We start from the raw sequence: 16,519 nt of genomic DNA, 5'->3' as shown, positions 1-16,519 counted from the left end.
CTGGTTCAGCCTGGAGAAGAGAAGGCTTCTTAACGGGAGACCTTAGAGGAGCTCCCAGTGCCTAAAGGGGCTACAAGAAACTTGGAGAGGGGCTTTTCATGAGGGCCTGTAGGGACAGGGCAAGGGGGAACGGATTTAACCTGACAGAGGGGAGACTGAGATGAGCTCTTAGGCAGAAGTTCTTCCCTGTGAGGGTGCTGAGGCGCTGGCGCAGGTTGCCCAGAGAAGCTGTGGCTGCCCCATCCCTGGCAGTGTTCAAGGCCAGGTTAGATGGGGCTTTGAGCAACCTGGTCTAGTGGAAGGTGTCCCTGCCTGTGGCAGGGGGCTGGAACTGGATGAGCTTTAAGGTCCCTTCCAATCCAAACCATTCCATGACTCTTTAATATCTATCTCATCCTTAACTTTAAATGCCATTGCACAAGTTTTTGTCGACTGTAAACAAACAGGTAAACACCAGAGGGATATTAACAAACAAGCACACAAGAGTCAAGAAACTAGACTAATCTCTAAGAGGTAGGTACTTCCCAGTGTTTTATGAGGAACAAGAAAACACTGGAACAGAATCAGTCTGGGTTCCTGAAAGGACTGAAGCATCCGGGACTTTCTGAATAAAGGTATCATCAGTAAGCAAACGTGAATTTTCAGTGTTGCCATGAGATCCATATTAAAGCCCAAGTAAGACCCCCAAGTATTACAACTAGTTCTGCTCCTGCATCGTAGAATCTCTTGTATTAGAAAATACTTTCAAGATCATCACGTCCCACTGTGAATCATCTTGCATATTCTTTGAAGTTAGAATCAAATTATTCCTTTCATCAAAACCCCACATTCCATAGATACTGCAAGCAAATATTTGAAATTCTCAACAGTCAACATTTGTAAATAGATTTTACATTAAAGTTTATCAAAAAAAGCCAAGTTTCCAGATAGTCATTGCCTTAATACACTAATAGGAACTTTATTTCTGTAAACACCAGACTCCTAATGCATCTGCATGAAGCCTCATATCTATTTGCTGCTCTAGTTAGCCCCCCTGCTACCCTCCTCAAGACCTTTTTCCAAGAGAGTTCAGAAAGTAATCTGCTTGTCAACTTGTTAGCATGAAGCGATGGTTTCTTGTTTTAGCTGGTATTTTTCAATGAGTATTTCTTTTCTTTTGATACATTTTTTAACCAGGTGTAATCAAAAGTAACATGTATTTTGACAGATTAAGTTCTCAGAACATACATATCAAGAAAGCTCACTGGCTAGGCACCAGCAACACAATCTGACCTTGGCTGAAACGTTGCCACTACTCCAACTGCCATATTTGCTAAGCACGTATGCTACTGCTGGCTTCTTTTATACAATTATACAATTCAAATGCTTTTTCTAGGTCTGTCTACAGCTTCTCATTCAAATCCCAGTGCATAAGAGAAAAACATGCTACTAAATTCAGAGTTATTTTATGCACATCACAGAAGCTGGGATTCTAAGATCATGCAATGTACTTTACAGAACAACAATATTATTCCACAATCAATTCTAGATGCCTGACAACACTTTCTGATAACTTTTGCAACCCCTTGTACCTCACACACAAATATTGTTATGAGAGGATAAAGCCTGACGCAGGGATGTCTAACACTTTCTCTCCCCCCCTCCTTTTATTCACAACTATAGTGAACATTTAAGTTGGAAACAGCTGCTGTGGATGTAGTGACCAACAAAACCGGAAAAGTTATTATCAACATAAAATAAGAACATGTAAGGCACCTGAAGCAGAAAAAGCAAAGTATTTTTACAAGGTGAAATGGCTTAATCCACCATTTACATTAAAGACACATATTTACCTATTCATCTTATCCACCACAGCACTGATCTTAACCTGTGACAAACATCACCATGTTTCACGCAAAGATTTTACTGCTGTCAGGGTGTAGAAGTGGCCAAAGGAAGGAGGGCTCTCAGACTACAAATAAGATAAAACCCCAACAAAAGCACTGGGATACAAGTCCTTTTGCATATCCTCAGTGTATGCAGCACTTTTTTGTTTCCTAGATCTTTATGAAGCTAATACCTATCCTAAAACACTAAAACATCCCACAGTGAAGACAGGGCACCATCTGGCAAGCACAATACTGATTAAATGCTCCAATACAAGCTCTAAGAACTAAAGCAAAGCTACTTTTGCATTCAATTCGGGCAATCTTCCCCTTTATCATGTTAACATAAATAAAGTAGAGCTCTCATTCTGACTTTACAACTTCCGTCAGCCATGATCAAGTGCCAAATGAAGCCCCACAGCCTCTTTCAAGCAGCAGCACCAACACTTAGAGCAGATGCTCTTAGAGCTACTGAGCAGATGTCCCAGGGCAAGGCAGCAGGCACAGATGGCATCCCTGTGAATGTGTACAAACTTGGGGTGCCAGCTAGTCAAAACAGTTGTGCATCTGCTTAACACTGTGTGGGAGAAGGTCACTAAACCCCAGGACTTCAAAGATAGGAGCACCATTCACCCTGCACATGTGGCAGCAAAATTACAATATCAGGACTCTCAACTGCTGGATTTTATTTATATATATATATATATATTATTTAGATACACATATATAGATTTTCACTGCTATAATAAGAAACATACTGCTAATGAACAGGAGCTTCTGGAAAGTTCTGTCAATCTGGTCACTGAACAATTTTTTATATTTTTTTTATAGCAAAGCAAATTCAAGGAAGATTCATAGACCAGCCCATTCATCTGCTAGAAGTTCAGGAAGCTGCTGCACGAATTTGCCTGTTTGGACATGTTTGTGCACATCATTTTTTCATTTCACAACGGCACCATGCCAAGAAGAGTATCAGAACACTTAATGATGTTTAATGATAAAAATGGCTTCAGTCAAGACTGTGCTATAGCATCTTTGCAGACACACTTCTAGATGTGTTTACAGACAAACAGCCAAAGAATCTGCATCCATCAGCACACAGATTTCAGAATTTTTGATCTACAGAGATCCTGTGATGAATCACAGATCATGACACTTTTGGCCTTGCACTGTTCCTTACCACTGCTGGAGCCCATGTGCACAGCAGTACACACAACCATGTTTTTACTTTGGTTGTGCTGCCAAGTGGCTCAGCATAGACAGCAACACAGAAGTAACTGAGATCTTGTTCTAATGCTCCTCAGTGGAAACCAAGTCATGCCAAGAGCAGGCACTCTTATCTTGCAGGTCAACTGAGTACTCTACCCTGCAGGTCAGCTGGGTACCCTATCCTGCAGGCCAACTGACAGGCATAAGCCTGAGACCACTGCCCTGTCAATGAAGCCATATAGAGCAAAAGCAGTGGCTCTGAAACAGGAGATACATCTCCTCAAACAAAAGTAAACACTCACATTGTAGTTGTTACCATGGTTCTGCAGGGATGCAAAACTAGAACAAGTTACAGCTGTTAAGGCAAATATTTCAGTCACTTCCACAGGCACTGTTCTTGTACCCCAGTGCCAGGGTAAGATCCCAACCTCTGAAGCATTACCCCCTGTGAAACACTTGATTTTGAATAAATGTTCTTATTTAAGTGTACAGATCTAGTCCTCCACTACATATGCATACTTACAAAGCTAATTTTCACAGCTACTTTCAATACAGACAGATTGAGAGGCTGCACAGCAAAGCCATACATGGCAAATCTTCACTGATGCGGCATTAAAGACTTACTGCTGTGGCAGAGATTACGTACTGATACCATCAAAGCTCGTGAGCAAAATCAGACTGACATCAGGTAGCACAAAAGGTCTCATGAGTAGAAGGAGGATCATCTGTGACAATGAAGGTGTCTCACTGAAAAAACAGATTAACTTTCTACAAAAGGAAATGCAAAAGCTGGATCCCACACATTGCACAAAATAAGATTCTATCATCACCTACCTCCTATACAAGCAAATCCCAAAATAAGCTGAAACTTAATACCAAATTCTTTCAAACTCTTAAGTAAAAGTCTGAAAGTTCAACTTCACTGTGCTGTTCGCTACCTAAACAGTAGTCTTTCAAACACCTGTATCCTTTCATTTCAAACAAAAGGAGCTAACTCCATTCAATTAAACAACTTCACTTTTCCATTCAGACCACTCTGAAAACAACAGGAATCATGTTATAGCAGCCAAGCTTGAAACACCTGGTAACAAAAACACCCACACTGACGTATTTTGTCTTTTGTTCTACGTATCTTCTACATGGCAGCTGGGCATGCAAGCTGCAAGGCATTAAGCATTTACGATGCATTTGTGTACCTGCAACTGGGCAAAGGTCATCCAAATACAAATTTACTTTATTCTTTTTTCATATAAAGAAAAAGAAAGTAACCCCAATGTTTGCCTGCAAGCTAAAAGACAGCTGGAGTCAGAGCTGGTATAAAGCAGCTACTCATTTTCATGGCATGAGTTGCAAGGATCGACCCTAAGCATTCTTTGTTTCCATTTCATGTGTCTAAAAAAAAAAAAAAAAAAAAAAAAAGGAAAATCTATCTTCACTGTGGAAACTACCTGTCTACTATCTTAAAAAGACCTGCTCTCTTTCTTATTCATAGTAAACTAAATAGGTAGAACCATATTGCCCCTAAAAAATAGTGCAGCATCTTAGCAAGCTCCAAAGCTAGCACAGTCAGCAGGACAGAAAAGAGTCTATCAATTGAGGTAAGGTAAAGTCATGGCTCCTTAGGTGCTACCTTTAAAAAAGACCACAAAAATCCTCACAACAAACAAAACACCAATAGTAAACCCCATGCTGTCCTCTTACACACATAGACACAAAGACATGAACCAAGATATCACTACTAACCATTGGTATATGCAAGAAGTGGCCAAATAACAGGAGAAATCTGATTTTATTCCCTGACAAGACATAGTGGGAGGTCGATCCCACAGTAAGGGATGCAGTCTGGTATAACCACTCTTGAAAGATATGTCATCCCTCTCCTGCCTGCTTATTCCTACCTCATTTTTCTGCCTCAGATCCAGCCATCCGGTAGCAATAAGGCATGTCAACCCAGTGAACTTAGTCTGGCAGAAAAGTAACCTGACAAGAGAAAATAATCATTTCTTCACGTATCACCATTCCAAAACCAAGTCACCTTGTATTCACACAGTCACCTTATATTCACACTATCACCGTAACTCTAGCAAGGAACACAAGGCACAGTTACACTCTGAAGTAGTCACTGTAGGGCTCACCACTCACAACCCTTGGCCAAAGGTTAGTTTCTGCAGTGCATCATTTGCAGCCTGCAAAGCTGTTGTATCTGAGGACTTTCCAAGTGTGGGATATCAATCTTTCAAAGCTAACCTGGAACTCTGAGCTGTCATTAGCTCCAGGATCACTGTGGGTATGCAGAAGCCTGGCACTGCCAGCATGACCACAGAAGCCCCAGCAGAGCTGTAACCAAAGCAGAGCATAACCCCCATCTACTCCCTCCCTTATACTTATCACTGCAGCAAGAGCTCAGGACATCCCCAAATCCCCAGTCTCTAAACACCAGACTGCAATAAAACCAAAGAGGATAATACAGTCTTTTAAACTAATGAAGTCTGACACCTGAGTCAAACTACAGTATTTGAAAACAAACTACCCTAATTGCTGTGCCCTTACAAGGGTCTTCCCTCAACTTCAGCAGCTTTTCAGTCATTTCTTACGACAAATTCCACGCATTTCTTCCAAATTCCCAGCAAAAAATCTCTTCCTTTTTGATCTCAAGGCCCAGCCATACGGCTGCTTGTATCTGCTCTCTGTACACAGCCTCCACCTGCCCTGTGGATCTCCTCCTTCCCTTACTGCTGCCATCTGAGCACTGGCAGCTTTCCACAGCTGGCAGTAATGAGAGCAGGCACTGCTATCCTCCTCCGTTTCAGAAGGCTGTACCTGGGGCAAGGAAAGCACAGTCATCCTTACTGGACTGCAAATACCACCCAAAAAACAGTCACATGACCCAGTAAAATGTCCAACTAAGCAAGTGACCATTTATGGATAATACTGTCTTATTAACCAGGAGAGCTGTGTTCATAATGAGCAGCCTAAATTTAGCAGACAGTTGCATTCAGCGTAAGTCTGAGACATTTCCCTGCTTTGCCTGTATCAGACAGTCATCAAACAACCAAACAGAGTAACGCAGTATGTTGGAGAGGACTCCTAGGGGATCCACCCGTCATGCTCCTGGCTGACCACAATGTTCCTGCACTGTCCAAATTCAGCTTTAAAGAGTTTCAAACTGTCAGCCATTCTGCTCAAACCACCAGCAAGGTCCAATCAATGGCTTTCAACAGCTGGTTATCAGCAGCATGTTAATGCTTCAGAGAGACAACAATTGTCAGGCTGGTGCACATAAAACACCTGCTCACAGCAGGGAGCCACGAGATGGAAGGTAGCTCCTCAAGCTGTGACTCTTCTTTCACAGCACTTAAATCAGGGGAAGATGTATGGAATGTAACAGTTTTTCCTCACTTTTCTCTTTTGCATACTTTAAACTCAAGCAGGAAAGCAGGTGGACCCACTTCTATTTGCATTTGCATCCCTAAAGACCTTTATGGAAGGAACAAAATACTGGAAGAAACAAAGCTCACCTGCTTGTCCTGCTATTAAAAACAAAGGCATGTAGATGAGTCCCATATTTCCCATCACTGCATTCAGAGGGATGCAAATAAGGGTGGATCACAAAATCATAGACACATTTGGGTTAGAAAGGACCCCAGGATCATCTAGTTCCAACCTCCTGCCATGGGCAGGAACGCCTCACACTAGACCATGTCGCCCAAGGATCTTAATATTCTCTGTGCAGCTTTGCAGTTAAGCAATTCTACCCATAAATATTAATGAAGATCTGACCTTTAGCCTAAAAGAAAAAGGTTAATGGATACATTTGCAGAGTTTTTCCTTCCCTTTTTTAATACTGGGCATCTTGGAATCCAATACACATCCACAAATCTCGCAGAGAATAATCTGCAAGAGTAGATCCAATCTTTCAGGTGTACAACTAGGGTCAGAGGTCACCTGCACAGCTTTCTTTTCATTCATTAGGTTTCAGTGTTTAATTTAACTACCTTGTTACCCTTTTGTGGTTTTTATCAAGCATATTACAGCTTGATAGCCTTCTGACTGTTACTGGTGAACAGCTTTCCATCTACTCCTCAGCAGTCCCAGAAGCTGTTCATGGGGTCACTGGGAGGGAAGTGTTTAACAGTGTACTACAGTCTCCTGTCGGTTCCTCTCCCCAGACAAAATTGACTTCCTAGGAATAAAAATCTTTCCGTATTAGCCTGACATATTTATCAGAACCCTCCAGTATATTTATATCAACGCAGCTTGCTGCTACATAGTGAAGGGCCAAGTTCTCCACCCAATAAATCCATTTCACCACGGCAGTACAATTATCTTACAAGTTTCCAAAGATTTGGCATCAATTTTCTGAAGTCCAGGTCCTAGACGGAGGTTATTAGCATAAAACCAAAGAGAAAAAGGAAACTTATTAAAAGTAAAGGGTTTAGTGCTCCCTTTAAGAAAATCTTAGAAACATGAATCTTATGACTCACTCTGTAGATCTATCCTGGTGGGATCTCACATTTTGAAACTCTTTTGAAAGAACGACAATACAAGGGTAGAAAGTTAGTACTAATAAACACAAAGCAAATGGAAGACAGACACTGGATGGCAACAAAATAGTAGGGAGGGAGAAACAACTTGGCATTTTACAAAAGAGGTAGACTTTCATCCTGCCTCTTTAGTAACCAGTAAGAGTAATAGAAGCAACAACTCCTTTGGGAATGCACACAAGGATAGACACTGAGGAGAAGGTCAATAAGGACATTGTCCTATTTTTATGGGTAATTCCTGGGTAATGGCTCTGCTTACTATTTTAGTTTTGCATTAAAATGCTCAATTTGTCTGCTTTGCACAAAAATAAACTGAACGTTAATAAGAAAATCCTTCTTTGGAGAGCAGCCTGTAACAGAATAAGTAAACACCCAACAGGTTACTATCCAAAAATCAAGGGGAATTTTGCCAGATGAAAAAACTAGAAAGCACAATTGAGGATTATTAAGTCCCACATCACTACCAGATGATGCTTGGAGACACACGGCTGCTTATGTGTAACATACCTAAAAGATGGCTTTTAAATTGTGCCCCAGGGTAGTCAGGAAATCATAGTCAGCTCCTTTAGTGAACACCAGTATTTCAAAGAACGTTAGTCTGGGTACCTGAACATTCATGACAGATTTCTCCACATGCTGATCTTGGCCAACAGTGGGAGGGAATCATTTACATACCTCCAACCCAGAGAGCTGCACAAGGGCAATGTTGACTCCATCTAGTTTATGTCCTTGGGCTTTGGACTATGCAGGGTCAGAGCAGGTAAGGAGCAAGCAGACAGCTTCAGATAAAACTGTATTAAATCACTATTGAAATAAGGATTCGTTATGTTTGGGATTTTACGTATTTTTATGTCCTTTTCTTGGTGGTCTGAAGAGTCAAGACTGTGAGCAAAATTGCTCAGAAAGACCTTTTAGAAAGAACTGGCTAGAGTAATTCTCCAGTAAAGAAAATATGTTCCACCTTCTTCATCCCCAAGTAACATGTTTGTCCATCCTGTATTATGCTTTGCTGTCTTTCACTTAGAGTTAAAAATTATAATTTCAGATTTACCACTATATTCCAGGTAACTATGTACACAGTCTGCACATCCTAACAGACCGCTCGATTACCCTCAATCTCTGTTAATTAAGCTTTTCATTTTCCAAACTGTATTCTAATACATTTGGATCATGAAAACAAAATCTTTATAAACATTAAGTTGATTCAACAAAATAAAATATTAACAAAGATGCATTTATCATCATTGTAGTGTAAATCCTGTCCATCATATGATGATATAAATTAATAAATCTCTACTTGTTGCAAAATATCTATTTATACAACAAAACAGCATATCTGAATTACTGATTTCAAGAAAAGTGGTATTCATCTTATTTTAATACCTTTCGTTTGAGAGCTCCATGCTATTAATGGAAAATAAAAACCTGCTAAAACTTCTAGAGAAATGAAATATAAACCATGCATTCCATGCATGGTGATCATCTCTAGTACTCACATCATGCAAAACTGCCTTTTGAGCTAGTTACAGTGGCATAGGTCACTTGAAATATGTATGTGTGTGTGTTGCTTGGAATAAAACCTATTTGTCAACTATCAAAACTGCACAACAAAAAACCCATGTCTCATAAAGATATGAACTATTGTACCAACAGGTAACATGGCTTTTATTCAGGTGTTGCTGACCCTCTGAATGTTCTGAAGCCCCAAAGTTTAACCACTTTTGGTATGCCGATAAGTTAAAAAACATTATGTCCTTAACTACAAAAGCTCCTATTTTGTGCATGAGGAAAGAGTTCTTGGCTTTTTCATAATCAAATACTATGCTGGTTAGGTATAAAAAGGTAATAAATGTACCTTTATACTTATTCCCATGTGTCTAAATCATGCTGAAACATAATGATGTTTATTACTATTATCTTTGCATTGTCTGTTTTCATATCCAGCAACATCTTAAAACAAGATTTCCCCTTGCCAAAGGCCTGCACGCATCTCAACTCATGTGCAAAGCTCCAGTGACCTAAGCAGTTACAGTAACACTAAAAAATACCAAGCTGAAAGTTCTGCTATTGCATTGATCACAATGTAAGCAGGGGCCAAATCTTTGCTCTCCACGCCTCACAATGCTAAAAAGTATTTTCTGCACTGTCATTCATTTCATTAATTTCTGTCATTACAGACCTAACGGTCTGAAAGCACTATCATTATCAAGGTCCAAGTAGCAACTTAAGAGACAGTGACTGTTTTAAGTCATAAACAATGAGTTCAGAAAAGCAAGACAATCGCAGTAATTCATCTGACATTCATAATCTAACAGCAGTCATCGGAAACACTGGGGGTGCCTGTTTTGACTCTTACATAGAGCTACACAGACTGAAACTACCTCAGAACTATAAAGGCTTAAGTGAGACTAGCACCCAATCCTTCAACTGTGTGTGCTTTTAAACATGTGTCTATTAATTTGACATGCTACTACTCCTGCATAGCACATCTCCCTACAAGCCTCTGTGTCTGCCCATCAAGACAGAGGGGTTAAGTAGCTAAATTCAGAAGAAGCAATATCTAAAAATCCACGTGCCTTACACTGTATAATCATCAGTGCCTGTCTGCTTTGACCTTGAATTTTGCTGAGTACATGCATGTGTCCCTGCATCTGACAGTGTTGCTCTGTCAACGGCTCTCCTCAAGGTCCTTTTTCTCTTCAATGAAAATAAAAATAAAACCCCCTTAACATGGCAAACTGATCCTCACAATCATGACTTCAGAGGGATACAATGGCCTGGAAAAGCTTGGAGGAATTAAAAAGTAATGACAAAAGCAATGATAGGGTGAAAGGAGGAAAACAGGAAGAGTTGGAGGGAGGGATCCTTGTGAAACATAAAACAATATTCTTCTGTATTGAGACAATGGCCTTGAAACTGAGAAAGAATAAAGTAAAAGAAAGAGACCATTAAGAAAGTAGAGGTGACAGAAAAGTATGATGATAAAATAAGAAAGTAGTGGAGTCCTCCCCTTAGCTACAGACATCTCTGCTGCTCTGGCAAAAGCCATCATTGACGATTTGGTCATCATAAAGCCAGTCTTCTCCTTCACAGGCTTTTTCAACAAGAGGAATGAAAGGAGGCTAAAAGTTGTGTATCATGTACATGATAAAATTAACTACCAATAGGATTCTTCTTTCTTTTTTTTTTTCCCCTAAAAGAAATGCCACAGAATGACTGGCATTATGTTTGAAATAGGAGCAGCCAAAGAACATCCTGTTACTTGTATTACAACAGGAAGTCAGGCTAGGTACAAAGTCCTTTGAGCCCTAAAAAATTATGAAGAAAGCATTCACAAAGCTACAAGCAGGAGACATACAGAAGCATGAACAGCTTAATTGCTGAATCTCAAAAAAAGAAAACATATTATTTATAAATATTTTTTTTCACTACAAGAGAGACATTGAGGTGGTGGAGCAGGTCCAGAGAAGAGCAACGAAGCTGGTGAAGGGCCTGGAACACAAGTGTGATGAGGAACAGCTGAGGGTCCTGGAGAAGAGAAGGCTCATGGAGACCTTACCGCTCTCTACAACTACCTGAAAGGAGGCTGTAGCGAGGTGGGTTTAGTCTCTTCTCCCAAGGAACAAGTGACAGGAGAAGAGTAAATGGCCCCAAGCTGTGCAGGGGGACGTTTAGACTGGACATTACAAATAATTTCCTTTCTGAGAGAGTGACAGGGCATTGGAACAGGCTGCCCAGGAAAATGGTGGAGTCACCATCCCTGGAAGTGTACACCATGTAGACAAAGCCCTTAGTGACACAGTTTAGAGGTGGCCTTGGCATTTCTGAGGGAAAGGTTGGATCTGATGACCTTAAAGGTCTTTTCCAACCTAGTTGATTCTGTGATTTCATTCTAAATATTATAAAACATAGCGAAACAGGAAACATACCAGTTTAACTTGTATGAAAAAGCAAACTCAAAGCACAGATGATAAACCACTAAGGGAAATGGAATTACAAGGTTTGTAACTTCCAAAGTATATTGCATCCATACTACATTGGTTTGATCTTCCCATCTAAAAGACCAGGCTACAGAAATAATGCATTCCTCCTATGACAAAAGGGAAAAAAAAACAAAACAAAACAGACAAACAAACAAGACTACAAAAAAAAAAAAAAAAACCAAAACAACTAGGAAAAAAACAGCAAATTACAGACTATGAAGAAAGGTTTTAACTTTCATGCCAGATCTACTGTTTCAACATGTCAAAACAGACCAGTAGGCACTCAGTCTTTTATGTTGCTACCACTACAGAAGAAAAGCAATTTCCTCTTACCTGTGCTCTAACTCTCGGATGGACAGTAGAACTCCAGAAGTTGATGCCTTCTGTTGCAGGGTGGCCAAAAACGTGAACTCGCTTTTATTCCAGAAGAGCTGAATTAACTTCTCACTCACGTGGGGTGGTGTGTGGATTTCTCTTTCTACATCTAAGGAAGAAGGAAACAGTCCAGTAAAAACGCTAAGCCAGAAAGATTCAGATTATATTTTTCATTTCCCCATCAGTATTTTTCATCTACCACGCTCCACCACTACATTTGTTCCATGAAAAAAAACAAATGTCATCTCTCTCAGCCTGTCCACTTGTCAGAACTGGTCACCTCCTGATCTTCTGACAGGATTTTTAACAGGATGCTGAGCCCTTTGTGCCTGCTGCAAGCAGATTAAGTTGCTGTAAATAAGGTGTGCTGCAGTCAGATAAATAGGCTACTGAATTCAGAGAAATCTCAGGCACTGCCTCTCCCAGCACCAGTTTCAGTTTTCACCACTGACTCCGTTACTACCTCTCCATCGTACATCAGAGGAAACCTGTCCTTGGCTGTGTAAGGCAGAGATGTATTATTGCTGTTAAAGCCATATGGCTGTGCTTATGCCCAAGAAATAAATACAACACAGTTGCAATCCACTTTCAATCACAATTTCAGGGATTTCTCAGTTTAAACAAAGCATGACAGTTCCTACAGTATTTATTAAACTACAGTCTGACCAAGCAGATCCAGAAATAATTCAGTCTCCCTGATCCTGCTGATGTCCAAGCAGCAGCAAACCTTCTTGTATTTTATCTTCTAAGATTCAGATGGCCACCTCCCACCACATTCATTTTTATGGCATCCTTTTATTCACAATACCCCATTGCTATAAAAGATGATTAACGACAAAAGGGAGAAATCACATTTCACCTTCCCACCCCTTGCCATATCTCTCATGCTGGGCATTTGTCGCACATTTGCAAGACCTGTGCCACTTGCAGATCCTGGATGTCACAACCAATTAGAAGCCCGGTGTGCTTCCTTCCAAAAGGTTTACTTTGAAGCCAGAAATACTGGCACAAATTCTCAGCTGGTAGAAAACCATGTAACTCTACTGAATCCAGAGAATCAGGCTGTAACACATAAAGGAGTCATGAGATTTACAATTCAGAATTTCACTGTAGGAAAATGACAAAAAAAACAACAACAAAAAAAAGGCCATTGTGTCATTAAATGAGGCTTTGAAGACAGAGAGGAGAGACTGGCTTAAAAAACATCCTGAAACTCAAAAATGCGACTACTGGAGGAATCCCATGGACTAAAACCAAACTCTAAGGCAAAAGTATTCAAGAATGTTTTGTAATTGTGTGTCTCATTTTTTCCTGTGCAGCTCAAAGCCATCCAAATGAGCCTACACACTCAGAATCCATAACTTTTCACACTTGCAATGTGAAAAGCTCATCTCTGAAAATAACTGCAAATTTGATATCAAAAATCACTAGGATTCATTTAAAAACCTTTGCTAGAGGCTCAAATTCACCTGATAAACAAACATAATGCCCACGTTACAGCATCAAACTATTTGTCTGTCCAATGCCACTTTGATCATAGCAGAGGATAAAGCTTCAAAAAACAGAAATAATTTCCACTGCCACCAGGAAGGGGAATGGAGGAATAAACCTTTAGCACAGAAAACCAGATTTTGTCTTTATCCAGAAGATTTCATTATCTGTATCATTCTCTTCACCTAGCAGGTGTTATTACTGGCCATAAATACTACCTAGTTTCTTAACAAAAACATCTGATGAGGGAGATACTACAGCAAATTCTCCGATATCCAGTTTGCTATCTATACAGGCAGACAATCCACTGGTACTAAGTTCCAAGGTACAAGTAAGACTCAGATATAAAACATCCAACAGCTGACCGTTGAAGATAATTATTCTTGTTTTGAAGATTAAGAACCTTTGTATCTTATCAAATTTTGTATTTATTTTCTTAAAGGTGTCACTATTGCCAGAAATGAAAAATGAGAAAACAAAATTCTTCTCTGTAATGATGGTGATGCCCTGGCACAGGCTGCCCAGAGAAGCTGTGGCTGCCCCGTCCCTGGCAGTGTCCAAGTCAGGTTGGATGGGGCTTGGAGCAACCTGGTCTAGTGGAAGGAGTCCCTGGCCGTGGCAGGGGGTTGGAACTTTATACCATGAGGATGAGCTTTAAGGTCCCTTCCAAACCAAACCATTCTGTGATTCTATGATTCTATGACTTATCAAAGCCTTCAAAGCTTCTTTCACATGAAATCACAGGCAGTGCTGTCAGTGGAATAGATGTATGTTCATACATCTGTATGGAACAGATGTATGACAAAACTTCAGTCAAGCCTTGCAAAGTCCAATATTTTCTCATTGTTGGAGGACCCAGAAAGAAAACCACATCCTGCCATCTATCCACCAAAACTTAAACAAAAATATAGGTCTCCTTGGTCAGAACCATGAATGAATAATCAATGGACTGACTACTGTAGTGAAAAACATCTTTTGAAATGTGTACTATACCATATGTTCTTCATACTCATGAATACATCAAAACCACATGCAACACCTTCTATTCATTCTCTATTACTAAAATCAGTAAGATCCAAAGTTCCAACATTACAGAATCTTGGGCTCAAACTGCTACAAAATTAACAGTATTTACACACTGCTTTGCAGCAATATGCCAGTATTATTTTTACGAAGAAAGTTATATAACTTTTAAAAACTAACACACTCCTAAATATGGTGCTATTTAATTGGAATAGCTCTACTGACTACCAGTGCCTAGGAACACTCAGTACTGGTAGACAACTCAAAATCATACTAGCAGGTACAGAATCCCCTACAGAAAGGCTGTTTGTGATAACTCAGCCTCAGTAACTACAGCAAGGGGGCTTCCCCAGCAACTACATGGTGAGATGGCAAAGGTGACCTGACGGCCTGTGAATAGGCGTACAAGCTGAGGAGCCCACCAAGGCTCCAAAGAGCACACGACCTGGCATTTCAGGTCAGCCTTCTGGAGTGCCAAGCACAGCCCTTGGCTTGCAACCAAGGGCCCGAATGCTGGGAAGGAACTGCATGAGGCCTTGTTGAGGGCATGAGAACATACTGCATCACTCCAACTCCTGCCCCTCTGGCAGTGCCCCTCTTCATACCATGTGATCACTGCATATGTCATCTGCTTGTATTTTCCTCCATTTCTGCAGAAAGTACCATACAAATGAACTGGGAACATAACCCATTTAAAGTAAGAGATTTCTATTCTCAGGCTGACTTTTACACTTTAAAAAAAAAAAAAAAGAAAAATTAAGAATACATACACCCCCTCACAACAGGTGCCTGAAAGGGAAAATACTTTTTATGCTCTCTATAAATTTAACTATCTACTTGTAATGAAATGCTGTATTTCCTACATAATATAGAACAATATAGGTTTATACAGTAAGATTCAGTGAAACATTGCTTCATGCTTGAATGATAATGCAATCTCAGCAAAATAAATAAACATACACAGATACAAGTTTTATATGCCCTTCTATGTGATTATATTTTCTTAATTTGAAATACTATCTGGATGAGGAGGGTTAAACATACCAGAACACTTCCAAAATTAAGCAAGCAAAAAAAGCAAGCATACACAGTTATTTTAAAGTACAACAGATAAAAATCATCTCAGAGCATCAAAGCAACTTTCTACCTTCAGCAAAACAGAGTTCTTGCTAGACTCACTTGGATGATGCTGTCAATCCATGATACAATGGCAAGCACATGACCATCTGGGCTGGAGTTTTAAGCGATGAAAATGTGGACCAGTTCCTACAAGTTGAATCCCAATCCATCTGGGAAATCATTTTTCTTTAAGCAGACACTTCCAGGAGAGGAAAAATACTAAAATTCAGTTCTAAATTGACTCATGTTTTCTAAAGCAACAGATACAGAATCATGGAATGGTTTGGGTTGGAAAGAACCTTAAGATAATTAAGAATTGCTGAGGTGAGCAGCTTGAGAGAGGACGCCTTGAACACCGGAGTGGGGGAGATCAGCGTCCAGGAGCCCCAACTCAGAGCGACAAGAGCAGAGCCACCGAGGGAGCCTCAAGTCCTCGACAGGACCTGCCCACGAGCCGGCAGCTCAGCTCCCGCGAGCAGGGACTCACAGGGGGCGGAGCCAGGAGGAACGACGCCAGCCCTGATTGGTTAAAAACCTGCCTCAGGGAGAGCGGGGAGGCAGTTTGCGCGGCAGTTCGAGCGGGATGGTGAGCACTCGCTGTACGACCAGGGCCCGGTGTGGGAGCTCTGCTCTGGCTGCCCCGGCGGTGGCCACCGTAGGCACTCAGACAGAGCCGATGAGAGGGGAGGCTGCAGTGCAGACTCTGGGGTGTAGAGAGTGCCTGCACTGCTCTGGTGAGGGAAAGGTAGGCAATGGGCAGGGCTGCACTCGGTGCTCCCTGGTGGAGGTTCTCCTGCAGCAGGTGACTGAGCTGCAGGAAGCTATTAATAAGCTACAAGATGTCAGGGTAGCTGAGAGGAAGCTCCCTGCCCAAACTGTGCAGAGTCCTCAAGCTTCCCCTGTACCTCAT

At 40.8% G+C, this 16,519-nt stretch overlaps 1 protein-coding gene across 3 annotated transcripts in view; it reads right to left on the bottom strand.

Moving 5' to 3' along the window:
* NELL1 (neural EGFL like 1) overlaps window positions 1-16,519 on the bottom strand; it is a 296,603-nt gene that overhangs the window by 256,058 nt on the left and 24,026 nt on the right. For all 3 annotated transcript variants that reach the window (XM_061355044.1, XM_061355045.1, XM_061355043.1), the window contains exon 3: window positions 11,935-12,085. In XM_061355044.1, coding sequence (XP_061211028.1) covers window positions 11,935-12,085 — 151 coding nt within the window. The remainder of the gene's footprint in view (window positions 1-11,934; window positions 12,086-16,519) is intronic.

The sequence above is a fragment of the Neopsephotus bourkii genome, unplaced genomic scaffold, assembly GCF_033783945.1.
Source record: "Neopsephotus bourkii isolate Nb327-2 ecotype Australia unplaced genomic scaffold, CSIRO-AGI_Nbou_v1 NB_768, whole genome shotgun sequence".
NCBI classification, from domain to species: Eukaryota; Metazoa; Chordata; class Aves; order Psittaciformes; family Psittacidae; genus Neopsephotus; species Neopsephotus bourkii.
Note: the sequence above shows the minus strand (reverse complement) of the source record. Positions and strands in the feature narration are given on the sequence as shown.